Raw genomic sequence first — 27,385 nt, 5'->3', positions numbered from 1 at the left:
TGCCTGCCTGATACCCCTAACTGCTCCCCTGCCTGCCTGATCACCCCTAACTGCCTCTGCCTGCCTGCCTAATCACCCCTAACTGCTCTCGCCTGCCAGCCTGATCGCCCCTAACAGCCTCTGCTCAGCCCCTGCCACTGTGGCTTTGTCCGGAAGGATGTCTGGTCTAATTAGCATGTTACCCTTTTATTCTTATAGATCTTCCAGCAACAAAAAAGAAATGAAGAAAAAAATAAAAGGGGTAAAGCAGGCATGACAAATTATAATTGTTGAATCTATGTGATGGGTATGTGGAAGTTCATTAATATATTTCCTTCACTTTTGTACACGTTTAAAATTTTTCATAAAAAAAGAACGATTAAATAAACAAAAAAGATAGAAAGGTAGATCCAGGGAAAGAGAAGATTTATATCATATTAAGTTAACTAAACATTTGTAACCTGACTTGCACAGTAATTTTTCAGGATCCACATCTTTTTTTGTGTGTGGAAAACTCTCAAACAAAATATATTTGTCCTCATAAATTTCTATGCAAGGGAAGCATAATGTAGCTTGAGTATTTTTAAACGATATATGAAAAAAATGTGGCATGGAGAGAGCACTTAAGGACATGTTTAGCTGCCTTAGCTTATATTAACATTTAAACTTCCATTCCTGGAGGAGAAAGTTACTATAAAGAGAAGGTTAGGCACAGAACTTGGACTTCCTGACCCCAGTAACCCAACCACCTGGGTTTAATAAGGATACAGAAATATTCTTTTCCCTGCCAGTGACATGGTCCTGCTTTCAGATCCAAAGTCTGGTTGAAGGGGAGAAGGCCCCTTTCTCTGCCTACAAAGGGAAGAAGATAATATCAATGACTCAGGATTATTTTTATGTCAAAGAGCCATGATGAAGCCAAGGCAATCCGAGTCTTGGGTTATACAAAGGAGGAATCAAGGTCTTTGAAAAGCCCGGCACCTAAAACACTGTATATAGCTGTCCACGGTGCTGAACGACCTCTTTTCGTTCAGGATTTTGACAGTCAGTGATCAGATAGAAAGAATTGACAGCCTGGATTTTTGCATAGAATAAAAAAATACATCAAGAAAACTGAGAAAGTCTAATATGCACACAATCAATGTCCCTGACTGGCAGCCAATATTAGAGGGCCTCATCAGGACCCTGAAGTTCATGGCCAGTATAATCCTTTATAGGAAATCCACAGGCAGTGAATCTAGTGACATAGCCTTATTCTTTTTCTTAATTCTTATGTCTGAACTAGGAAGACAGTGCTCCATGTCACAGAAAATTGAGAACCATTCATCCTCCTGGGAGAGAGCAAGAGGGACTAAGCCTCTCCTCTAAAATTTTTCCAGAAACACTGGCTCTTTTAACCAGTGGAAGCATCAACATGGTGGCCACCAGCCTTTCTTAGTTGTCTACCACCCCAGGGAGGGGCTCGGGTAGAGTGCTGAGGCCTACCCTCTCCAACCACCCTGACCTTGAGCAGGAAGTACCTTTGCTGTCGTGCCCGACCCTCAGCTTGCAGAGGTGGCCCAGGCTCAGCATGTCAGGGAAGTTGAACGTGTCCGTGTTGTTCCGTTCAAACTTGTTCCAGTTGGCCGACTGCTTCAGGGCGAGGGTCCCGCTGTCCCCATTCTCCCCAAAGATGGTGATGAAAACATTGGCATCAGTGCCCGCACCTGGGAAGATACAAGACAAGGGCTCTGGGTGCTGGCCTCTCCGACACACACCCTTCTTGCTCTGGCCTCCTTGGAGGAGCCAGGCATGCAGATGGGCGAGTTCAGAGTCAGTTAGGCCAGGGTGATGTTGGAAAGGGCTGGTTACTGTCCTGAAACTCCTGTGTCTCCTACTCTATCCTTCGTTTATCTCTGTGCTTTGTACATGCTGGTGGGCTCACTGGGGTCCTGGTTAGCATGTATGAATGGTTTAGTACAAGAACTCACCTAGTTCTGGGGCATACGCCCACACTTACACGAAATGCCATGTAGACTGGCTTTACAGTTTAGAAATATAGGTTCCCTCCTACACACTGTAGGTTCAGAGGAAATAGGAAAGTTTCTTGTTCCCCGGATCTGCCTCTGGTTGTCATACTACACCAGAGTTCATATCATTTGCTTAAGGCAAATAGAGATATTGACCCCAGTTAAAAAGAAAATGCTTCTGGAAGAGGTAACCCTGTGAAGCTTTTTTGATACAGACCTTGTGGTCATCAATACATTTATCAGTTATTTTCTGAGGGTGCATCATGAGCGGATGAAGGAGCTTGAAAACACGTGGAACTTTAAACAAAAAGAGTGAAAGCTCCACTGTGAGGAGAAAAGGAAGAAGGGAGGTGCCTAAAACAAACTTTACTAATTGTACAGGCCCATCAGTTATGCCTGCGATTTTGCCATGAGAGCTTCATTTCTTTGGCTAAATGTTTCTCTCTTGAAAATGTAAACTACCAGGGCCAACAAGCTAATCCTAAAGTAGCCATTTTTAATCAGTGTAAATGAGTTTTTCCAGGTTCCTTGCCACAGCCCCTGGAGAATAGGATTGATATGGGGAGTGGGGTAGGTAGGAGGCACTGCCTCCATGAGAAGAGTGTTCCCTCTCAGCTCCAGGCCTTTGCACACACTAGTGCTTTGCTTGGTGTCCCCTCTGCCTCAGTGGCTTCTGTTTGACTTTCTGGACTAGACTTTGGAATCACCTCTGGGAAGCCCTCCATGACCCTTGTCCTTAGTCCCCATCTAGGTAAAGTGCCTTCTTCTGGGTTCCCCAGCACGTGTGCTGACAGAACCTTACTGTCATTGCTCTATGACAATATTAAACCCACAAAGGCTCAGGGTCATATCTCCATCCGAAGACCCTAGGCCAGCCGTGGGCAAACTACGGCCCGCGGGCCGGATCCGGCTGTTCTATCCGGTTCTCTTGCTCTCCCCTCTGCTCCTTTACTTTGAATTTATATTAGTTCACACAAACACTCCATCCATGCTTTTGTTCTGGCCCTCCGGTCCAGTTTAAGAACCCATTGTGGCCCTCGAGTCAAAAAGTTTGCCCACCCCTGCCCTAGGCCAAAGCTGGCACACAGAAGATGGTTGCAAAGCACAGGATGTGGGAAGGAACCAATGGGTGTCAGGGGTGCATGGCATCTGGGTGAGGGGCATTAGGAAGCAGCAGGAATACAGAGGTGCTGACCATACTGTTCAATAATGTTCTCCTCTCCCCCCTTCTCTGAGGGAGGAGGAACAGAGCCAATTCAGTCCATGGGAGGAAGTTCTTCCATCCAGACAGAAAGTAACACACTGTGGAAAGGACTTGGGTTGACTAAGTTTTGGAAGGCCATCTAAAAAATGTCCTTGAAGAGTCCAGGACCTGAGCCAGAACTTGAAGAGGGGCAAGAGTAGTGGGAAGTGGGAGGTGGGAGTGGGAGATGGGGGGACCCCTGACTCACCCAGGATGTCACTGGTCTTAACTGAGATGGTGTAGGAAGTGTACTCCATCATTTCCTCCCCGTTGATGACGGCACACATTTCACACACCAGGGTCTTCTTGCCCTTCCGCTGGGACAGCCAGTCTCCATAGTAGAACATGGTCAGGTCTCCAGTGTTCATGTTCTTCAGGAGGATCTGGGTGAGAGGACCCAGCATGAGAACGCCCTTCCCACCCCCCGGCCCCCACCCGCTAATGCAGCCCCTTTGGCTGAACCTCAAGGACCCAGAACCCCAGTCTTGAGACAAGTTCTTCTGACTTGGACTCAAGATGAGTGCAAAGGGTCCTCCCTGAGATGAAGACCCTAACCTGAAAGCCTTGCACAGGTTCTGAAATCCCCACCATGACAACTCTAGTCTAGGGATTTGGAAATGGGCACTTTGTCCAAACATGTTTCCAAGGTTGGGCACAAGAAACGTTTGCTGAGTGAAAGACGGAAAGTGGATCAACCAAACACTGTCATCCAACTAGGGAAAGTGCCTTCTTCTGGGTCCCCTAACACGTCTGCTGACAGAACCTCACTGTCATTTACAAGTTGGCCAGATTGCCCTTGGCATGGGCACCATATTGTTGGCTCAAAAAAAAATCTGCTAATGGCTAAGAGGGGTGTAGGAGCCTGAGGGACTCGGGATAGAGGGCCTGTGGTTAAGGGGAAATTAGAGACTGATTCAGGGGGAATAGAGGTCCAAGACAGAAAAAGAGACACCACTAACTGAGTGATCACAGGGACACCAATAGCGTCCTTGCTGGGCTGCTTCAAGTTCCCACCACAGTCTCTCACTGTCCCAGCCCCTGCTGCTCCTCTCATTCCTCCCAGCTCACTTCCTCAGGAAGCCCACACCAAGCCTCTGCTTGCTGCGGTGCATGCTGTGTTCTCTAGCAGCTGATTCAATTTTGACTGGACATAAATAAATAAAACTGTGTCCTTGGATTAATTCATGTCAAAGGGAGTCTATAGGATTATATACTGGTCAGGTTTGTGTAAAAACCTTCCCAGGTGACATTTGCACTTTATTAAGTCACTGACAACCCAAAAGAGCAGGAAGATGGTGTGGCTGTGGTGGAAGGGAGAGCGAGGGTACAGATACTTTACCCTCTCCAGGAACCACTCGGGCCGGCTGCCCAGGCCGTCAATTCGGATCCGCATCTTGGTGAATGGAGCGATGTCCAGGATCTCCATGAGGAAGGTGTCATTCTGCTCCCGTTCAAATCTGGGGGTGCAGAGCAGGGGCATGAAAAAGGGAAGCTGGCTGTGGTGAGGGGCCCAGGTTGTGCCACAGACCAGTTCAGGGTAAGGAGAGAACAGACTTTTACTCAGTCTCCCTCTCAATTCCCACTGACTCCCCAATAACCTGTCTCTTGCACCCCAGATGTGTTACCGAAATACTGGGTTAAGTGAGTTTGCCTGGTAGAAATGGTCCTGAATCAAGACCTACCAGTTCTGGGTCTTAATCTCATTCTGCTAGCCACCTAAGCCACCCAGCTTCCCTTGGGGACTTGGCTTCCCCATCTGTAGTCTGGGGAGAATGACGCAGCCCTGCAATCTCAGCAGGGCTCCCACACTGAGGGGCTGCCTTGGAGAAATCGTCAGCCTTTGATCCATGTCCCCCAAGGCCTAAGTCCTTCTGTGAAATAGTTGCCCTCCCAGCCTAAGATGGCCTGGTCAGCCTCAGGCTGTTCCCAGTCACAGACACTAATGTACGAGTGGGTGTTGGGTACTTTCCCCAGGATAGCCTTTAGCAGGGGTGGGAGCCAGGAGAAAACCAGCATAGAAAGGGAATGCAGGGCAGCCAGTGGCCATGCTCTCCAGTTGTCACCTCTTCAGCTGCTTCTCTGAGTAGATACACAGGGCAAACCGGGACCACTTCAGCAGCCTGTCCTGAGCCGGAGGCCCAGGAGATTCACACTGACATGATACTCTCAACTAGTCTACAGACCTCACAGTAAACATTTCCTAGTGACAGGTGGAAGGAAGTGAGGGAAGGAGGGAGGGAGAGAAGGAAGGGGGGAGAGAAGGAGGGAGGGGGAAAAGGAGGGAGAAAGAGGGGGGAGGGAGAAAGGGAGAGGGAGGGAGGGAGAGAAGGAAGGAGAGAGAGAAGGAGGGAGGGAGGGAGGGAGAGAGTGAAGGAGGGAGGGAGTGAGGGAGAGAAGGAAGGGGGGAGAGAAGGAGGGAGGGGGAAAGGAGGGAGAAAGAGGGGGGAGGGAGAAAGGGGGAGGGAGGGAGGGAGAGAAGGAAGAAGGGAGAGAAGGAGGGAGGGAGGAAGGGAGAGAGTGAAGGAGGGAGGGAGGGAGGGAGATAAAGAAAAAGAAGGAAGAACAGGTGGGTTATGGAATGAGGTAATCAAGGAAAGCTTTCCTGGAAGAGGTAGATTTGAGCTGGACCTTGAAAGAGAAAGACCTTGAAGTACAAAAGAGTGGGTGAAGAGCACTCCGAGAGGGGGGAATCATAGGGACAAAGGTGTGGAGGCTGGAAGGCCCTAAGGTATGAGGGTGTGTGATGGAAGCAATCTGGCTGAAGGCAGGGTCGGGCTAGAAAGTGGAGAACTAGATGTGTGAGCAGCAAGGGCAGAGGTGGCCCCTGGATACCTGGCCTTCTTTTTGTCCAGCTTCATTTCCTCTGTGCTACCGTTGATGCCATAGAGGGTCATAAAGATGTTGGAGTCGGTGCCACCGCCAACCACATCGCCCGTCCACACAGTCATCTCATACAGCTCCTGCCATGAGAGGGATGCAGGTTCTGAGCTTTGGCCTCACCCACCAACCCCACTGACTTGCCTCATTCTCACCAGGGCAAGATGACACTCTCTCTAAGCTCTGTGGCTCTGAAGAGAGCCCTCCCCCCTCTCCCCACAATCAACTATGAATGACGGGAAAGCAAGAGTCAGACCTGTCACTCTATGTCCCCCACTGTGCCCAGTTTAGTATTTGAGGGAATTCCGTTTCACATAGAGAACGTGTGTGCAGCAGATACATGACTGACAGTCCCGGCGTTGACCGATTCCTCAGTGAATCGAATCCCAGCCTAAGTCCACGCAGCACGTGGTGGCAGGACAGCGGCTTTGGGAGCCTCCAGAGCTCCACTGGAGTCCCAGACCCCCCACCTGCAAGCTGTTGAACGTGGGCAGATGCCCCCTTTGCCAGCCTCTGCTTTGTCCTCGTGAAATGGGGACAAACACTTGGCAGAGTTGTGAGAGCTGCAGACACCGGGCCTGCCACGTGGTTTGGCCTCAAGATGTGGCACCAGTTCTGGGTGACTGTCCCCCCTGCGTGCCGCAGCCAATAGACACCCCACACATCGGGGAGCGAGGAGTCCATCAGGGGTGCTGTTTAAGGGAGCTCAGCCTCCGTCCACTTGTGACGTGGGACAACCACCTAGTCTATCTGATTTTTGCTTTAGTTTGGAACTTTTCCCTTTGGCCTGAGGTTTGCTGCAAAGAGGATATAGTTTCTTTGTCTCCACCAGAGGGGGTGGGAGTAGCCTGCTCTTCCCAGGACCCCCACTGAGTCCCCTGCCTTGGTTCTTCTTCTGAGAAGCAGCCTCATGGCAAAAGGGGCATTTTACCATGACCTGGGGTGTCCTCTAGCCTTGGCTTCTTATTCCATTCCCTCTCACCTGGTGCCCAAGGACTAGCAATTAGACCCCAAAGGGTCAGGAGTGGCTGGCACACAGGGCAGAGGAAATACCAGGCTAACCATCTCCTTTGCACACACCTGGCTCTTCCCTTCCCTCGCGGCTGCCACATGGTAGGCATTCTCACCTGTGCAGGTGCCTGGTACCCACACACCAGAAGCTTTAGAACTCAGAACCCGCATTATCCATCACAGGGATCACACCACCACCGCTGGACCTGCTGGATGCTGTGTGCTTGTCAAGCAGCGGCTGAGCCTTTGCCATAGACACCAAGATCAGAAGCAGCGTTTTCAGGCCTGGCCCAGGCCATAGGTTTGTTGAGGAAGTAATTGCAGAGCCTCTTGCTTTACCAGGAAACTCCATGTAGACCATCTAACAAGGGCATCTGATGGGCACGGAGCTAGTGAGAATGAAAGCAGGAGCCTGATGCCTTTTTGCTCTTATCCAGATAGGCATGGAACACAGAAGGGTCAAAATGGGCGCTTCGTGGTCCTAAGGAGACTGGCTCCCTCCAGACTCCTGTATTCTCTGTGTCCATATCTCTCTCCTTTTATATGTCTCTTTTTATATCACAGTTGTGTTTCCAGAAAGAAACACCAAAACGGGGCTTTTGTAACTCCAGTCTGGTATCAGGTGTCCTGGGGAGACGGCCAGCCCAAAGAATCCTGTGGCTCTTTGTAAAGCGACAAATCGGTGTTCTTTTGTCACATGGGTAACAGGGATGTGGGTCCGGATTTCCATGGACTGAAGAGCTCAGAAGGAGATGCAGCCAAGCCATGGGCTGTACATGTGCTGGGGGCTGGTACACATACTAGTACAGGCACACACACTCATGTGCACGGGGGAACTGGGTCAGGACAGAGGTCCTGGGAGAAATTGTGTGCTCACCCACCCAGACCGTCTGGCCACAGATGGAGTCGTCTGGGGAAGGGAGGGAGGGCTGTCTATGTTGTAGAAAGTTCTGTCCTCTGGCTTCACGCAGGGGAGGGGCAGGCATCCACTCTCCTGCCTGTCAGGTTTTTACAGCCCGTGACTCAGCCCTTCCTTCTGTTTCCATAGACAACACGGCAGTGCATGCTCAGGCCAGCGTGATTTCTTCTGACCTTTGTGGGACAGCGTCTGACTTAAATCTAGTCTCCCATTGGGTTGGATTCAGAAACCGAGATGAGGGCTAAGGCATTCTGTTGACCCCACAGCTTTTCCAAGAGAAAGAGAAGCCTGGGGGGTCACGTGAGCTAGAGGCCTCTGGGCTGCCAACCGGCCCTGTTCCCTGGACATTAGCCCCCCGGCACCCTGCCTGCTGCCCAGCACTGACCTGTGAGTTTACATAACTCATCCCAGGTCATTTGGTCAGTTAGAGGTGGAGCCAGGGCAGGTGGTCAAAGGGTCTTATGCAGACAGCTCTCACTGAGACCCAGAGGCTCACGGAACCCCAGTGCCACCTGTCCCCATCATGTCCTAGAGGGGCTGATGGAGCAGACTTGGAGAATACTGACTCTGAGCATCTATGTAGAGCTGCTACTTTGCAAGGCTCATCGTGATCACATTAGTTAAGATCTTAACGTGAAACAGAATGGCAAGCATGATTTCCAGGTGCTATAGGAGAAGACCAAGGCCCAGAGAGGCTAACTGACTTACCCCAGGTCATACAGCAGTAGACCAAAAGAGACCTAAGTCTCCTGGCTCCAGGCAAAGCGCATCTGGCTGGTAGACCAGGCTGCAGCTTCGGCCAACACCCCAGTGATGAGTTTCCTGCTTCTCTCACATCCATCTCCCTATCTCTCCCCCACACAACCTTGCACTGCTCTTGCTGTGCAATGCACACACTCAGGGCCCATCTATACCTTCACCCCAATGTTCACCACCGTGGCATCCAGGAGGTCAAAGACTCGGGAGGTGACGCCATCTCCTCGGTCCTTGGCGAGCCAGCAATTGCAGCGCAATGTGTACTTGGTGCCCAGGGTGGGCACAGCCAAACTCAGCTCCTCCACTAGCCAGCAGCTCTCGGGGGAGGCCCCATCATGGCCCAGCTATGTGGGGACACAAGGGGCCGTGAGGATCTGGGCACCACTGGGAAGGAAGCCCTCCCTGCCCAGCTCAGCATCCCCTTCAGCCTCCTCCCTCAGTGCTTCCTTCCAATGTGCTCTGGATTCACTGACCCAAGTCCCTCCCCTGAGGGGAAAAGATTTTGCAGATACAATTAAGATCTATAATCAGATGACTTTGAGTTAATAAAAAGATTATTCTGGGTGGGCCTGGCTCAATCAGGTGAGCCCTTTTAAACAAGGGTCTAGACATCAGAGATGGAAGAAGAAGTCAGAGAGATTTGAAGCAGAAGACATCTTCTATTGGCCTTGAAGAAATGAACTGCCATGTTTTGGAGGGGTTTGCATGGTAGGGAATGCGGGCGGCCTCTGGGAACTGGAGGCCTCAGTCCTACAACCACAAGGAAATAGATTTTGCCGATAACCAGTGAGCTTAGAACAGGATCCCAAGCCTCAGCTGAGACCACAGCCCCAGCAGCAACTTGATTTCAGCGCAGTGGCATATTGGGAAGAGATCCAGCTAACTCACATCCACTAGTATATTCCTGTCCCAGGGAAATGTGAGATGATACATTTGTGTGCTCTTAAGTTACTAAGTTTATGGCCATGGGTTACACAGCAATGGAAAGCGAATACACAAGGCGTTCCCATTGGGTGGAAAACTGGGACCTGGAGGGGTGGGCGACTCACCCAAGGTGATGGCAGAGGCCAGGGAGTCTTCTCCTGCTACCTGCTCTGAGGTGGGGCTCCGGTCAGTTCCTCTGCCTGCCCTCCATGCCCCTCCCACCCATATACAGGTCAGCTCCTTCCTTCCTGCGATGGTCACTATCCCCAGGCCCCAGGGGCCAGCACCTCTATTTTCTTGATGACTCCGACATCCAAGCCTCCGACGTAGAACTCCTCCACGGAGCCACAGCTGAAGCCCTTCTTCCCTCGGGGATAGTCCAGCCAGATGCGGTTACTGAGCTCATCGTCCTCTCCGATGAGGATGATGAAGGCCCGGCTGTCCGTGGCTGCGTCCTTGTGCTTCGCGGTGGTAACTGACACATAGTAGGGAATGACTGCAAGAGATCAGGGGCCCCACCTCGTGACAGGCCAGGTGGACCTGGGCAGGCTCAGCGTGGACTTGGAAATGAGACTTGGAGACTTTGCATCCCTGTCTCCGAGACAAAGTGCAAGGGAGCTTTCCAGACTGGTGAGTGTCTACCCTCTAAGGAGTGAGGGAGCTGTTGACTCCCAAGTGAAGATCAAAGAAAGCATCCTTGCCACATGAAAACTTAGTTGCCCCTAGCACTCCCAGGTGAAGTGGGTAAGAACAACCACCTTTTCCCCAATACAGGGGATGCCAGAGAAGCTTCCTATATCAGCAAAAATGAGGTCGGCAAAACCACGGTCTCACAGAAAGTAGGAATTTAGGGAAGAAGAATAAAAGAGTATAATGTGTGTAACATGGTAAATGAAAATTCTAGGAAGTATCCATTTCCATCCACTAAACCAGACGGATCAGCATAAAAACTTGCTCAGGTCATGTGGCAGAGAGTTTAGTTGCCCACCCAGTATTTGTTCTGTTTGCAGCTAGGGGCAGTCATGATATGTAAGCAGATGTTGTTGGAAAATTTTATTTTATTTTTTAAATAGGTTTTTACTGATTTTAAAGAGAGGAAGGGAGAGAAAAAGAGAAGGGAGAAGGAGAGAGAATCATTGCTCTGCTGCCTCATGCACGCCCCCTACTGGGGAAACAGCCCGCAACTCAGGCATGTGCCCCAACCAGGAATCAAACTGTGACCTCTTGGTTCATGGGTCAACACACTCAACCACTGAGCCACACAAGCCTGGCAGGAAAATTTATTTTAAAGGATCTGACTCAACAGGGAGGAGCACCTTTTTGCCCCTTACCCTTCCATTCATTCTGCTTGGGGTGTGGATGTGATGGCTGGAGCTCCAGCAATCAGTCACCTTGGCACCATGGCGACCTTTAGGGTGGAAGCCGCTTGTGAGGTTGCCAGAGTGATTAAGTTGAAAGAGCCTATCTCCCTGACTTCACTGGAGCTGCTGTCTCAGTACCAACTGTCTACCCTGGAACTTTTATGTGAGAGAAAAGAAAAATCCCTCCATTGTTTAAGTCACTGTCTCCAGGTCTCTGTCACTGGCAGTTACTATTGATACAAGTTGGAAACCCTCCTCCTGGCTCATCTTCCTCACCAGCTTGGGAGACACTGCCCTGGTGTAGTGGGTTATAGCTTATGCAATCCATATCTCTTTGAAAAGTTTCCAACCTAGACCTTCCTGACTGCAATTACCTGCATTGTTTTCTGTACCTGCCCATGACCTTGTTTCATCTTTATAAAGAGAGCCCTGTTGGCCTTTCCATGGTTGATCACAGTGGCTTAATCAAGGAGAGGCTCTTTCTCGTGGTTCCCGTCATTTATTCACATAGTAAGAAGGTAGAATATAAAATGATCGACACTCTCTGCCCAACCCCACAGACCCACCATGTGGTCTGGAGAGGCATATAGTGGTGTCATGCTCTATACTTAAGAGAACTGAGCAGAAAGGCAGTGCGCATTTAAATGTCCAATAGACAACCTGGCCAGTTTGGCTCAGTGGATAAAGCGTCGGCCTGCAGACTCAAGGGTCCCAGGTTCGATTCCGGTCAAGGGCATGTACCTTGGTTGCGGACACATACCCAGTAGGGAGTGTGCAGGAGGCAGCTGATTGATGTTTCTCTCTCATCGATGTTTCTAACTCTCTATCCCTCTCCCTTTCTCTCTATAAAAAATCAATAAAATATTTAAAAAATAAATGTCCAATAGACAAATATAGTACTACCTTATCTCAAAAATCTAGTTGGAAAAAGGAATTTGTCAGGGGATTATAATATTGTTATCATGGAAGAGGGAAAAACAGAAGCCAAAGAGTAACTTGTCCAGGGCCCCATGTATTATTGTCAGAACCAGAAGTGGAAGTTAAATCTCAAAAAAAAACACCCAGTTTAGGACTTCTTCCCCCTCCCCTCCCAACCCCCAACACATCGCGCCTTAAGTTTGCGTGGCCGAGTCCTTTGTGTGATGCTCTACTAATAGGAAGGGGTTCTCACTGCTGCAGTTCAGCTCTGTCGGATGAGACTTGTCCCGGGTGCCCTGGGCAGAATCTATAGCCCAAGAGTCTGGGTAAGGGCAAAGCTGAGGATGACCCCTGGTGGTGGTGGGTCAATGGATTAAGGACATCATCACTCTAACTTCTCTTAGCCTTTGTTTTCCCATCTGTACAGCGGCTAATCCCTGCCCTCTCACTTCTCGGGGTTGTGGGGGTAGAAATAGGCCGTAGGTGTGAAAACTGTGTGTAAATTATAAGACATTAGACACCTTCAAAAGCGAGGCCACCATCAGCACCAAGCCTGACCACCACTTGGTGTCATCATGGCACAGCTCGAAGTGAGTCAGACAGACAATGGTGGAGCTAAGGCATAGCCTGTCTGAGAACATCTTAAACACATTTCCATGTCCTGTTCCTGCGTGGCTTACCCCGGCCCTCCTGGACGTAGTTGGCCATGGGTCCCGTCACCGAGGCGATGTCCACACCTTCCATCTTGGAGCTCAGGGCGATCTCCCAGAAGTCGGCCGGGCTGCTGCAGTTGCTGCTCCGGTCCCCCGTGTACTCCTGTGGGGAGAGCATGACCAGGCCCCCTCCACCTGCCGCACCTGCAGCCCCCAGGCCTCCCCCGGGTGTGAGGATGGGGACAGGCCTGGCTGAGCCCAGCCCCCCACTGCCTTTCCCGCACCTTCTCATAAAAGAGCCTCTCCAGTCGCCCGTCCTCCTTCTTCAGGGACAGCCAGCGCCCGCACAGGAACAGGAACTCGTCCTCGTTGGTGTCGTTCCAGATATCCACCTTCTCCACATACCAGTCCGCGCACCACTTGGTGTTGTCATGGCGAAGCTTAATCTTGTAGATGACGCCCAAATCAGCTGCCTCGATGATGAAGGTGTCGGCCTGGGGAGTCCAGATGTGGGGGTTGGGTGGGAGCTCCCCACCTCCATCCACTCCAACCCCGTCCAACCAGCACCTTCCACATTCCCCAACTGTCGAGCTAAGCAGACCTTCCTAGCTAGGGAGCCCTCCAGGCCCAAATCTCTAACCCAGAGAGTTTGGTATTCCAAGGCCTCGCTTGCACATGGCCCTGTTTTGCAGTCCAGGTCCTTTGGGAAAATCCCTGTGGGTGTTTGGAAGATGGATCCGATGAGCTGTGTGAGTGGGGGTGGGACAGACAAGGGGCTCTGCCCTGTCCTGTAACTGGGCATCCTTAGTTGAGTATCAGCATGAGTTCAGGCTGGAGGCTAGAGGGTAAGAGCTGAGGACAAGGTAAAGTTCTTCTGAATGATGGGAGCGGCTTGAAATTTCCATGGGGAAGCTGGGAGGCAGTTGGAGAGCCAGCCGTCAGGGTGCAGGCTCTGGTGGAGGCAAGGCTGAGGAGAGTGCAGGGGACAACATCTGGAGTGTGGGTTCAGGAGGGTTTATGTAGGGTGTGACATAAAGAAAGCCCTCCTCTGTGTGCCTGATTATGCCTTCAGTACAGTGACATTACACTCTGGTAATTGGATTCTTTGGGGACTGTTCAGTGAGATGTGGAGTTCTAGGCCTTGAGTAAAGTGCAGTCAAAACACAAATGGAACGTGGCAGGTAGGAGCCTGAGGAGGGGGAGGGACAGGTAACCTCGAGTGACACGCGCTTTTCTTCTGAAAGATGTGCTGAGTCACTGTGCTGAGCGTGGTCGGGAGCCCAGAGCTAAATACTACAGGATTCCTCCCTGGGACAGCCCAGGTGGTGGAAGGGCCGCCTGTGGTAGGCCTGGAGGCAGGGCTGGGAAGACTCTCCAGGTGGTGGCATTAAGCTGAAGATGGGGGCGCTGGGCCTTCCAGGCAGCCGGGGCAGGCCAGTCTTCCGGCTGAGGAATTGCGGGTGAATGTGCACGGCTGAGGGCAGGTGTGGACTCGTGCAGGCCTTGGGGCACTGAGTTCATTGGCGCAGCAATGAGCACACCTTATGACACAGCAATTCCACTTCCTGCATCTGTCCTGGGGGGACACTTTGTCAGGTGAGCAAGGATGTCTGTTGCAGGATAATTGTTACAATGGAAAATTTGGAGCCATCCGGTGTTTAGCGCTTGGGGAACAGGGAAATAACTATAGCAGTTTCATGTGTGGGATGTTATCTGGCCCGGGGAGGAGAAGAAAGAGGATCAACTCCGTGTGCCCTCCTACCGTTCCTCTCTCAAACTTGTTGGTGCGGTTCTCTGACTTGCCGAGGTACCGCTCCCCAGTGTCCCCCAGGTCTCCATAGATAGTGATGTAGACCTTGGCGTCGGTTCCTGCCCCGGGAACATTTCCTGTGAAGATCTGCACCGAGTACAGCACAACTGAGTCGGCACATGGACAGAAAAACAGACAGAGGGACGGACAAAGGGGAAAAAAAGATGGCATCACTTTAGGTTTGGGGGAACTGGATTTGTAGGGGGTTCAGGCATCTGGCTCAGGGCTCAAGGAGAAGTTAGTGTTTTCCTATTATTTGCTCAATTCCACATGGATTCACCAGTGGGAAGTTGCCCATCTGACCTGACAAAGGTGGTCTCTAAGACTCAAAAGATGGCTCTACCCAGTTTGGCTCAGTGGATAGAGTATCAGCCTGTGCTGGTCAAGGGCATGTACCTCGGTTGCAGGCTCCTCCCTCGCAGGCGCCCTGGTGGTGCTAGTGCAGGAGGCAACCAATCAATGTGTTTCTCTCACATCGATATTTCTCTCTGTCTTTCCCTCTCCCATTCTCTCTGAAAATCAATGGAAAAATACCCTCGGGTGAGGATTAAAACATAAAAAAGACTCAAAGGATGGAGTATTCTCCCACCACCCCTCAAACCATCCACCCCCTATGGCTTCTGGGGGAAAGACTCAGGAACTGCCTGCCTGTGTGCGCTTCATAGTCTGTAGCCTCAGGATTCTTATAAGACCCGAGGAAGGGGATGCCCCTCGTGCAGGGACTGAGATGGACTTTCTTACCAACCTTGCAAATGGGCTCAGAGCCACATTTAATTACATTTAGAAAAGTAAGATGATGTGAATTGCTCATAGCCGTGGCTATGGAACGCATACATGCCCACGCATGGCTCCTAGTCTTTCCTTCATTTTCCCAGGATTCCACAGCATTTTCTCTCCTGCTCTCCTCCGGCCTCTAGCATTATGGCTCCTGATCTTCTGCCCCCGACCCCATGCCACTGTCGCCTGGTTCTATCCGCTGCCCTTGGCTCTCGCTCTGCAAGTCCCGGGTGCTAACGTCCATGAGGTCCATGAGTCCATATCTCCAACCCAGTGTCCTCCTGTGCTCTGGAGTCACACCTCTGTCACCTAGGGCAGCGGTCGCCAACCTTTCGGACCTCACGGACCACCAGTGGTCCACGGACCACCGGGTGGCAACCGCTGACCTAGGGGACACGCCCACCTAGACTAGACCACAGTCACAATCTCACATCCAAACCCGAGAGCCATCCCCCTCGTACCCCCTTTTCCAACTTCTCCCCACCCACCCGCCCTCTTCTGCATAGCCTCACCCAGCACTCTGCTCTCCAAACCTCACAGGTGCACTGTGAGAACGGCTCTCAGAGGCCTGCCTCCCTCAGGGCCAGGAACCAGGACTCGTCACCCTGCCCCCCATGCTCACCATACTCAGCTCAGTGCAGAACCTGCTCAGCATTTCATGTGTTGCATTACAAATAAAATCTTCTCTTTGGTGTTTAAAAGTCAACGTTACCCAAGCCTGTCTGGTTAATACTGACATGAGTCACATCAGGGATTTTGTCACAGTTTAAACATCACAGTTGACTGTCCTCCCCTCTCCCTTCTCCACCTCAGTTTTTCTCTCCATTTATTTCCTGGCTGTGCATTCAGCCCTGCTCCACACCCGGGCAGGACATTGTCTCGGAGCCCTTGCCCCAGAGTGGGGTGCCATGTCACCATGCTCTCCTCTTCCACCCCCACTGCTCTCGCCAGTCTTTTGGGAATTAGGAAAACGGATTCCACTTCTGAGTGTTGAGCAATGCGGCTGTGCAGTCAAATCTGGCTATTTCTGGATCCTCCTCCCTCCCATTCCCACCCAGGCAGCACAGCTCTCGGTGGAAAGAAGTTTCCCTAGAAACACAAGCAAGCACAGAGTAGGTTTGCTCCATGCTATTAAAACAGAGCAGCCCAAGGGGCCAATGCCACAGCTCCCCAGGGCGTCCTCTGGGTGCAAGGACAAAAGAGAATTATCCCCCAGATGTAATAACAAAGGAAAGTCAGAGAAAATAATATGAATATGGAAAGGCACATTATTGAGGCAACACTTGTTTTTATCTCCAGGCAGTGGCATCTCAGATGAAAGGAAATGTTAGAGCTATTTTATATCCCTCTGGTTCCATATGGGGTCTGTTATCTTGAGTTTTACTCCAGTTTTTTTTTTTTTTTCTCAAGAAAGCCATGCAACAAACATAAGCTGGGTTTCCAAGGTTTTGGAGCATCTCTGATCTTGTATCAAAGATAAAATACAGAAGTATTCTTTTGTATGTGATCAGTGGTAGAAAGTCTGGGTTTTTTTGCAGGTGAAGTTGATTTTTGACAAGGCTGACCAGTGGTGAATAACACGAGGGTGGACATGGACAATGGCATACCTGGTCCAAACAGAGGTATGACTCCACCCATGTGGTCCAGGAAGAATGGGTGTGTGTGTGTGTGTGTGTGTGTGTGTGTGTGTGTGTGTGTTCACTCACACAGTGTAGGAAGAAAGGAAAATACAGGGCTGAGGACTGAGCCTGGAGCATTGCCATATGGCATGAGAAAGGGAACTAGCATTCAGAAAGGTAGGAAGAGAACAAGAAAATGGTGGTACTACAGCAACGGAAGAAGTACAGAGTGTGCATTCTGGCTGGTGCAAATCCTACAGAGAAAACCACAGCCATAAGGAATGGGACAAGTTAACTGGCACAGCAGAAGAGAAACCCATGACCTTGGACGCTCGGAAGCTGCACCCAGCCCCTGAGAACAAATATACAACAGCCCCAGTTACAGATGACTCCAAGATGCTTCAGGATTCATCCTTGGTTGGAACACCTGGATCCAGCAAGAGCAGAGGGGACCAGCCCCATGGATTGTAGTCAAATAAACCAAGAGAAAAAGGAGAACAGGACCCGGATAATGCAGGCACAGGAGAGCACACACCTGGATGTATCATCACACTGCCAGGCCAGGAAAGGATTTGAGTACAAACTCTGCAGTGAGACTTTGAAGAATAGCCCTGCCATTTATTAGCTGTGGGAACTTTGGCAGTTATGGAACCTCTGTGAGCCTCAGTTGCCCCCGCCATTGAATGAAAGTAATAATAGAGTCTTCCTCCTGGGTGCAAAGGCTCTGCCTGGCACAGGGCAGGTGCCCTACAACGGAGGTGATGAGGGCGATGGCACCACACTTACTGTCCAATGGCTCCTCCACTTCCTTGTAGATTTGCCTTAAGGACCCATCTGCCATGTATTTCTCAGTGAAGATGTCAAAAGGAACCAGTTCTCGAATAGTCTTCTTGTCATCCTCCGAGGTGGCAAGCCATCGATCACAAGCGAAAGTCACAGTCTCTGTACCCTGGGGTGAGGAGGAAAGAGAAAAATTAGCACTTAATGAGGAAACTGCCCACTTCAGGGGTTCATCAGCATGTCAACACTCATGGGGACCAAAGACAAGGGTCATGGAGGCCCATAAATAATGCAAAAGCCACAGCCCTGCCCAATTCTAGCAGATCGAGTCTTATACAACCATATCAGCGGTTGGTTCTTAAAGGCCAGAGCTCCCAGAGTCACTTAAAAATAAATACTGAACCCCATCCTGGAGACTCAGATTCAAAGGGTAAGGGGAGGGGTGTGTATTTTTAAATTTCTACCAAGTCACTCATATCCACAGCTATGATTGCCTCCTGGGTTTAGAATTCTGTAGTTTCAGAATGTTTTCCAGGTTGTTCAGGTGGATTTCTGCCTGTGGGTGGACCTTGAGTAGCAGGAAGGGCAGGCTTGGTCACTCAGCAGTAGCATGACCTTGGGGTGGCTAGCAGAGACCTGGCTGCCCAGACCCTCCTCCTTGACCCCTAAAGCAACTTCTAAAAGATTCCACCTGGGACTTGAGCTAGTTTCTGCATTCAGAGTGAACTGGGGGAATTTTTCTCAGAATATTTTATCTTAACTTACTAAGGCTGCAGGTTCTTATAATGAATCTACCTGGAATCTCTTCTGGAAAGGGAAAAAACAACAACAAACAGCAGGACAGATCAATCAGAAACTCACATCTTTATCTGGGAGGAGCCTGCGGATTTCCACGTAGGCACAGTGCCACCCAGGATTTATGCCCGTGTTATCATGGCCAATCCGGATTTTTTCAATGACTTCCCCCACATCTTCTAGCTTTTGAAAGGAGAAAATGCACCAGATGTTGGCTGACAGGTCCAAGAAAGTACAACCCAAGCAAAAACCTGCCTCCCAGGGCGCCAGCCTTGAGTTCTTTTGAACTTCCAGGACTCACTTTCCCCCAGTACATCCCCCCTGTACCCCAAGTCAGCCCCAACTCTCCTCTACACATGCCCTGTTCATGCTCCCCTTACCCTCACCCCATTTAAAAGCAGCCTAGTCTCAGTTCAGTCACCTCCATTCAGTCAACCTCTGGGAGGCTGCCCCTCTTTTTGTGGTGGAGCCCATCTTTTTGCCTGTCATTTCTTATCACTGTAGCAGCTCATTTCCTGCCTGAGAACTTGACTTGGGTATCAGAAGGTGAGTTCTGGTTCTACCCATGCCCTGTCTTGCCAGCCTGACCTTCTCCTTGGCTCCCCAAGGGTCCCCTCCAAGTCTAGCCATTCATCTTCTATATCCCTCAAATTCCAGTCCCTTAGATTTTACATTTTCTTGCCACAGGCCCATGCACATGCTTTCCCCGCCCCTCCCTTTCCTCTTCTTTACATAAACCAGTGTCTGCTCTACCTCATCATTCAGGTCTTAGCTCAAGGATCACTTCCTCAGGGAAGCCCCCTGACCACTTCCAGAAAGTTAGATGTCTTCATGATAGGTTCTTACAGCATCCTACAGATACCCCACCCCACCCCCAGTGCCCCAACCCAAAGCCTTTGATCCTGACACCAGTTTTGAGGGACAGGGCAAGGCTCACCCTCCTCCCAGTTTCTTGGACGTACTGAGGCCCAGAGAGGTTGATGAGCTGCCCACCTTCCTCTCTAACAGCAGCCCATCAGACTTGCCTACCTCTGAGTGCAGGGCTCCTTCTACTCGTTGGTCTTCTGGGCCCACTTCACCACCCAGGCCTGGCTCCCAGGAGCCTGCTGAGTCCACATACCTCCATAATGAAGCGGGAGGCGGACTTCCTCTCAAAGAACATCTTCTGCTCCCGCTTGTTGGTGCACAGGTTCTTCTGCTCGGTGCACACGCCATCGCAGCCATAAATGACAATGAAGACGTTGGCATTTGTACCGGCGGCAAAGACATCACTGGTGTAGATGGTGATCTCATAAGGAACAACTAGGGGAAAGCCAGAGGGGATGTGAGAATAGAAAACAAACACAGGCAAGGTCAAGTTCTTCACAGCACCACTGCCCCAGACCACCTCCCAGGAGATGCTGCTGCCCAGGGACCTGACCTTCACGTGCTATTTCACAGTGATGTAACATTGTTTTGTGGCATTTTAATTTGTCACATCCTATATAATAAAAGCCTAATATGCTAAGTGTCTGACCATTTGACTGTTCTATGACATGCACTGACCACCAGGGGGCAGACACCCCAACCAGTAGGTTAGCTTGCTACTGGGGTCCGGCCCATGGGGACTGGGCAAGATGGGCTGGACAGGCCCTGGAGCCCTCCTGCGGTCCCTCCCCAGCCTGATCATGCACCGGTGGGGTCTCTTGGCCTGACCTGCACCCTCTCGCAATCCAGGACCCCTCAGGGGATGTCAGAGAGCCGGGTTCAGCCCGATCCCCGCAGGCCAGGCCAAGGAATCCCACTGGTGCACGAATCCATGCACTGGGCCTCTAGTTTGTATATAAATGTGTATATTTACTATGGGTCACACTGAAAACCCAGAGAAGAGTTCAAGAAGAAATGTACCCTATCCTATGATCTTGACCTTGAAAGGAGTCGCTTTAGAAGTCACCTCCTCACAGGTGGCACAGCCTTCTCCAGAGGAGAAATTTGCTTTTCATTTATTGCCATGGTTACCTTGCTGTGCAACTATAGTAATAATACTTGTAATAGTAATTGTTATCGTTCACTGAGTAATTACTAAGCATTTTATATTTCTCATCTCGTGTCACCTTCAGGGTGACCCTATGGAGTAGGTATTGTTGTACTGAGTTTTACAAATGAGAAATCCAAGGCCCAGGGAGGTGAAGCAACTACCGCCAGGTCACCATATGGCCAGTCAGTGGTGGAACTTGAACTTGAACCCAGACATTTCTGACCCTAAATCCTGTGCAGCTAACCTCTATGAGCGCTGTTGTCATGAACTGGAGTGAGTACTGATGCCTACCCACAAGCCACGGGGAGGAACAGCCTAAGCAGGAGACCTCTGGTCCCATGAGGGCCTGGACAGTGGGTTAAGGGGAAACACGTCCGGCTCTTCTAGGACCCCAGGCAATAATGGGGGTGCTCTCTCTGCAGCGCAGGGTCCCCCTTCTAAGTCCTCTTGGGTTTCACCATGGCCTACGGTCTATAAGGCCTTGAGCAGAGAAGCTGGCAATGGGTTTGAGCTTCCCCGAGTGTAGTTGGCAGTGGGAAAAGCTCTGGAAATGTCTGGCAGGAACAGCCAACCCTCCACCCACTTTCCTGGGCCTGGGCTCCTATTTGCTTCCTGGTTGCTAGTTCTGCCCCTGTCACTGAGTTGCTGTGTGTCCTTGGGCAAGAGGTTATGCTTCTTTGGGCCTCAGTTTCCTTGCCTAGAAAATGAGGGGGTTTAACTAGATAGATCTGTGGCTTTCAGTTTCTTTAACTTCAGAATTTGTATAAATACATTTATCAAGAATATTCAGAAAAAACACTTGACTTTTTAAAGCTAAGGTGCTTCTCTGGATGGCATGAATTGGGGGGCGGAGGACTGTTCCTTCTCAGGCCCCTCCTCCCACCAGCTGCCCTCAGACACCCCTTCAACACCTGGGATCCTCAGAACATAGGTTGAAAACAGGTTCCTCCCAGCCCTGAAGTGGCACGATGCTGACATTCGGGGCTCCAGGCTGTGTCCCACCTCCCCCCTGAAGCCTATGAGGTCAGGCATGACAACAGCTCCCTTCCTCATTGATATGTGTGGTTTCACGTGTATTGGCAGCCTTGATGAACTGCCCTGGGTCCTCCTAGGCCCCAGTGAGGATGCCTGGGCCCTGTTCCCACCATTCCCGAGCCGGGGCCCCGCAGCCCCTGGAGCTCTTGGCTTGGGCCCCAGGACATTCCCTATCAGGGCAGTGGGTTCTGGGCAGCAGACCCCTTCCTGTGTCCCCACCTGGGGAGTGCTGCACTTCGAAGGGGTGTCCATAGCTCATCGGTCTGCAAGTCAAGTCTTTCCTGACCTTTTTTTCCCCTTTTTGACAAATGTGAATGCAGGACAAAGGGCAGATGGATCAATTTTAATATTAGGCTCAAACTGAATGTAGTTAAGGTCAGGCCATACAAATTCTTCTCCTTCTTTTTTTCTGTAAAGAGCAAGGCCTGTCCTAGGCTCAAAGGGAGAAATGAGCTCTTCTGTCCTGAAGGTTCCCACCCAATGCTGCTGCCAGCTGTGTGCATCTGCCGGGTGGGGTGGTGTGTCTGTCTAGGCTGCAGGCCAGTCCTGGGGAAGAGGCTGGACCTAGAATTTGCTTTGTATGTACAAAGACTTTACTAGAATAAAGTGTCACTTATTTTAGGCTTTAGACTGGAAAGTATTTTGAAGATCTGACCATTGCCAGTTTAATTGCTGTAGGCAAAAGATATTTAAAAAATTTTTTTGATAACTGATTTATACTAAGTATGAGTTGCATGGGGAAAATATTTTAATACAGCTAATTATTTGTTTAAAAATTTGTACTCTCTGGATTTAGTTCAGATTTTAGAATATTCAGATAGTTGTTGTTTTTTTATGTGCCTCAGGCATGAAACAGCTCTGGCCACTGACACAGGCATCAAGCTAGGATGAACTAAGGACTGTACATCTGCTTTGCCCCTGATTGATATAAGAGCAACACCACCAATCAGGTGTCTCCTTGCCCAATGCCAGGGGATTCAGATAGTTTTTAATAGTTTGGTTGACTTCAGTTTGAGTTCCAGTACCTAGTATTTACCTATATGTATAGAAGCCTTTAATATATACTTTCTGATGATGGTAGAGGAGGGAAGTGTCAAAACTTCACCCAGTTATTCCCCTTCTTTTCGATTTGTCCCCAATCAGGATAAAATCTCATAGTGGTGACTCTCTAGCATGTAATGACTGGAATGGGGACAGGTGATGGGGTTGATGACCATACCTCACAGTTAGACCTTTATCATTCTTCCTTTTGGGGTCTTACAACCATCCTGTTCTAATAACTCTGTTTTGGCAGATGGGGAAACTGAGCCCCAAAGAGGTCCGGCTCTCTGCCTGTTCTCACCAGCTAGTTTGGGGTGGAGTTTGGACTAAGTCCCATATTTTCTTTCCTGGGTCTAGGGCTCAGCCCACAGCCTTCACAGGACCCAGAGAGTTTGGAAAAAGAGCAAGAGACTCAGTCTCCTAGGTCAGCCTGGCCCAGAGTGGACACTAGAAGAGGGGTTGGAACTGAGTTGCGAGGGTGGCTGATGGGATCTGGAAACAGGGCCAGACTTGCTGTGTGTGGTTCCTACATGGTGTGTACAGCCTCGTCTGAAGCTCCTCGTGGAAGAGGTCCCTGACGATGGCCCCGTCATCTTCATTCTTGCTTAGCCAGCGGCCACAGGGGAACGTCATGCACTTTCCAAGAGATGGGGCGTCCACCTCTACCCACTCTACAAACCAGCCTGGAGCCTTGCCTGGAGGGAGGGAGAGGAGACACAGAACCCATCAAGGACTTTGATATGGTGGTTTCCTTTCGGTAATGTCAGGGACTCCAAGCGTCCTTCTCTACTCAATGGCTGATGCCTACAGCTCCACCATGAACGTGTATCCCTTTTGTGCACAGCATTGCCCAAATGATGCCTGTAAAAACACTGGATCACACGCCGGGCTGCTGTCAGTGACATTAGCAAGAGCAAAAGAGCATGGAGAAGAGATGACAGGAGGGCAGAGTCTGAGGGGAGGGAAGCAAGGACACTGTCCAGGGTGGAAGGCACTCCAAACAGGGAACCCAGAGGTGCCAGAAAGAGACTGTGTTAATAGGACTTCATCATTTCACCCCATGGCAGCTCCCTGGCCTCATTTTGTGATTCATGATGGGAAGGGAAATCAGTGAAGGATCAATGTTTCTTCCTGGGAAAAGGAGTGCTCAAGCTTAATAAAGGCCATTGCAGCCAAAGAGAGAACCCAGTCCCTCAGCCCCAGTTGCTAAGAGGAGGGCCTCCTTCTGTGGGCTTAGAAGACATGGTTTGAAGACCAAGTAAATGAGTCCAATTTTACGGAGAAAGAACAAACTTGGGCACATCCTTTAGCAGTAGTGTCAGTGGCTTCTGGAAAGGATTGGCTAGATCAGTGGTTCTCAGAGTGGATCCCTAGACCAGCAGCCTCAGCATCACATGTGAGAAATATGAATTCTTGGGTCCCACCCAGACCTGATGAATCAAAGACTCTGGGGATGGGACCTAGAAATCTGTGTTTTAATAAGTCCTCCAGGTGGTTCTGATACAAACTCAAATTTCAGAGCCACTGAGCTAGATCAGGGATTCTCAAATCTGACTGCACATTAAAATTAATGGGGGTGGGGGTTTAAGGAAAGTATCTTAAATCATCAGTATCCAGACCCCACCCCAGACCAATTAGATCAGAATCCTGCATGCAGCCAGGGCTCCACTGGGCTGCAGGGATTTAGGAAGTTGTGTAATTATGAAAGGCAGATAACATCCAAATTTCCCCCAGATCCTTTCCCAAACACCCACTGGGACCTGTCTGTGGTCCCTAAGTTCTTAGCAGGGAGTAGAGGGAGGGAAGTCAGACCTGAGTTGTCATGGCCAATCCTGACTCTCCATAGATCTCCCAGGTCCAGTGCTTCCACTGTGAAGACATCGATGCTGTCCCTCTCAAATGGGTCGCTGTTGGTCTTGGAGGCTTTCAGGAGGCTCATTCCTGCCAACCAAATGACCTCAACATGACTGGCTGGCCCTGAGACCTTTGAAACCTAGTCTGCCCAACCCTTTTAGTCTTCCTCATAATGACCAACTTTTGAGTTTTCATCAATTTTAGACTGTGCAATTACCATCCACTGGGCACCTTTGGAATATTTTATTTTGATGTGTATCTTTTTATTGAGCTTCCCAATAACCCTCTGAGGTATGTATGTTTGCTTCCAATTTGTATTTAAAGAAAAGGAGACACACCCAGAGGCCAGGTGCCTTGTCATCCAGGAGAAAGTGGTGGGGCCCTAAGTCAACGGCTGCTCTCCTTCCATACCCCTCACATCTCTATACCTGGGGAGAAGCCAGTGACAAAGCCACCCTCCCCATGTTCCCTGGGGAAACAGGGGCTCCCCTGAAGGGTGGGGCATGTAGAAGGTATGGCTTCCAATGCCTCCCACCAGCCATCTGACATATGCAATCTGTCCTGGGACCTGGGCTGTGGCATTAGTCTGAAATCTGAGGTGGTCTCAACATCAGCGCCATCCCCTCCTGCCTCAGCATGTACTACATTGCCTTCAAGTTCCTTTACCCCTATAAGTCCCAGCTCTGAGCCCTCTCCAGGTAGGAAGTCTTTTGATATTGGCAGACTCTTAACAGACAGACCTTGGTCCAATGCCTGGTTTTGCCACTTAACATCTGGGCAGCCTTGGGCAAATTGTTTAATTTTCTGAGGCTTGGTTTCCTCAAATGCCAAAAGGGGTGAATGGGGAATTATTAATCAACAGGTATAAAGTTTCAGATTAGTGAGATTAATAAACTCTAGAGATCTGCCGTACAACACATACTTATATCCAACAATAATGTATTGCATATACAAAATTTAAGAGGATAGAGCTCATGCTAAGTGTTCTTCCCATAATAAAATATAATAAAACAATAAAGGGGAATTCTTAAAGTGATTTTTAAAAAAGAAAGAGGGGGAGGGAGGGAGGGAGGGAGGGAGGGAGGACCATTCTGCTGAGTCTTCCAGTCTCTCTGGGGATAATTGGGTGAACCTCAGACCTGCATTGTTTTCTTACCAGTGTCGTCTTGTGTACCAAAGAGCGTGATGAAGACATTGGCATCTGTGCCTGCATTCTTCTTGTCCCCAGTCTTTATGGTCACTTGGAATGTGGTAGATTTATCTGCAGGAGAGGGGTGTGGAGAAGTGAGTGGCAGATTGCTCCTCCCCTGCAGGAAGGAGAGAGAAACATACTGAGTGTGTTTCTATGTTCATGTTGACCATTCCTATGAATCACTGTGCTTGCAGGATGTGTTGCTCTGCAGTTGCCTTTCATCTGGAAACATCCTGAAGGCAGAGATGAGGTCTCCCTTACCTCCAACTCACACTGGAAGCCCTCAACCAATAGAGTTGTAGGATGCTTAGGGGAGACTTGGGTGACTGTGAGGGTCAGAGGCTCATCATCCAGAAACCTTAGTCTGACTCCTCCAGGTTTAGAAGACTTTCAGGGATTTGAGTTGCAAGAAAGGGAGCACAAACACCACAGAACTCTTGAAAATTCATTCTTTTTCTTGACAAAAGTGTATTGAGGGCTTCTAATATGCCTGGCTGGAAGGGAGAATACAAGGCTAAGTCAGAACCAGCTATTCTATTCTATTCTATTCTATTCTATTCTATTCTATTCTATTCTATTCTATTCTATTCTATTCTATTCTATTCTATTCCATTTCATTCCATTCCATTCCATTCCATTCCATTCCATTCCATTCCATTCCATTCCATTCCATTCCATTCCATTCCATTCCCCTCCACTCTATCCTATCCTATCCTATCCTATCCTATCCTATCCTATCCTATCCTATCCTATTTCATTCCATACCTTGTTCTGTACATACCCAGCCTTATGCTGGACATGTATGAATATGCTCACCCACCTTCTCATTCTTGCCATGAAAGAATGAGAGGGCAGTACAGATAGAAAGCCAGAGGAAGAAGTATCCAGAGTTCACAGGGGAAGGAGGGAAGATGAAGACCTCGGATGGGGCAGAGGCAAAGGGGAGGGATGCTGGAGGGAATAAATCAGCCCTAGTTGAGGAAACCTTTCTGCTCCAGGCCCATGTTGTCGAGGGCGTTGTTTTCAGCACCACCCCCACCCGCCTCGTCCTCCTCGCTCGGCGGCAGCACATAGGACTCATCCACTGACAACAGCTCCCTGGACAGCTGGCCATCATCCTCCTCCACTGCCAGCCAGCGTTGGCATGGGAAGTAGTACCTGTGGGGGTGGGGAATGAGGAGAGGTTGGGAATATCTCCGTGGAAAGGTCTCATGAAGGAGTAGTCATGGGCTGAGAAATGAGAGGCCCTTGGTGGGGAGCCCAAATACTCCCCTGTCTGCCCTCCACGGCATTTCCCCCATCCTACCTAGCCTGGTAATCACCCCAGCAGTGTCACTTGCCTTTTGCAGAGAGCAAATGTAAGGACAAGTCTCCAAACAACCCATTGAAAATGCTGTATAACAGAGCCTGGGGCACAGCTGACCCTCAATCAGGGTCATATTGGAGGTATCTAGAGAAGAAGGGCTCCTGGGGACTGCTCCAACCCTTTCTCAAGCTAGTCTGTTAGCCAGGCTACTTTAGCAGAGAGGGTTGCACACAGAGCCCTTATTGTTGCTTCAATACAAGGAAACGAAGACATGTAAACACACAAGAAAGGAGGGTGAGGAAGAGGAGGCAATGAGGGGAGCAAGGAGTGGAGAAAGGAAGGAAAAAGTGAAAGGATGGGGAGGAAGAGAGATGAGTAATGAGCGGGTTCCATTCCCAAGAGTGATAAAACTAAAATACTTGGTTGTAAACTTAACAGGAATGTGTAGCAGCTGTGTGTAGAAAATTGTAAAGCATTACTGAGATACCTAAAGGAACTCTTGGGTAAAT

The 27,385-nt window shown here is 49.9% G+C and overlaps 1 protein-coding gene across 3 annotated transcripts in view; it reads right to left on the bottom strand.

Annotated features, from left to right (window-relative positions):
* Window positions 1–27,385, bottom strand: part of LOXHD1 (lipoxygenase homology PLAT domains 1) — a gene marked incomplete at both ends in the record, with an annotated part of 104,225 nt that overhangs the window by 16,558 nt on the left and 60,282 nt on the right. For 2 of the 3 annotated variants that reach the window (XM_080684111.1, XM_080684113.1), the window contains 16 exons: window positions 1,500–1,685; window positions 3,440–3,614; window positions 4,571–4,688; window positions 6,064–6,191; window positions 8,953–9,138; window positions 10,006–10,214; window positions 12,678–12,813; window positions 12,935–13,144; window positions 14,413–14,567; window positions 17,643–17,805; window positions 18,498–18,614; window positions 19,552–19,733; window positions 23,055–23,219; window positions 24,337–24,465; window positions 25,535–25,639; window positions 26,556–26,728. In XM_080684111.1, coding sequence (XP_080540237.1) covers window positions 1,500–1,685; window positions 3,440–3,614; window positions 4,571–4,688; window positions 6,064–6,191; window positions 8,953–9,138; window positions 10,006–10,214; window positions 12,678–12,813; window positions 12,935–13,144; window positions 14,413–14,567; window positions 17,643–17,805; window positions 18,498–18,614; window positions 19,552–19,733; window positions 23,055–23,219; window positions 24,337–24,465; window positions 25,535–25,639; window positions 26,556–26,728 — 2,537 coding nt within the window. The remainder of the gene's footprint in view (window positions 1–1,499; window positions 1,686–3,439; window positions 3,615–4,570; window positions 4,689–6,063; window positions 6,192–8,952; window positions 9,139–10,005; window positions 10,215–12,677; window positions 12,814–12,934; window positions 13,145–14,412; window positions 14,568–17,642; window positions 17,806–18,497; window positions 18,615–19,551; window positions 19,734–23,054; window positions 23,220–24,336; window positions 24,466–25,534; window positions 25,640–26,555; window positions 26,729–27,385) is intronic. The other variant, XM_080684112.1, reaches the window with a different exon arrangement.

The sequence above is a fragment of the Plecotus auritus genome (genome assembly GCF_963455305.1).
Source record: "Plecotus auritus genome assembly, chromosome: 8".
Classification (NCBI taxonomy): Eukaryota; Metazoa; Chordata; class Mammalia; order Chiroptera; family Vespertilionidae; genus Plecotus; species Plecotus auritus.
This window is presented reverse-complemented; position numbering and strand designations above follow the sequence as displayed.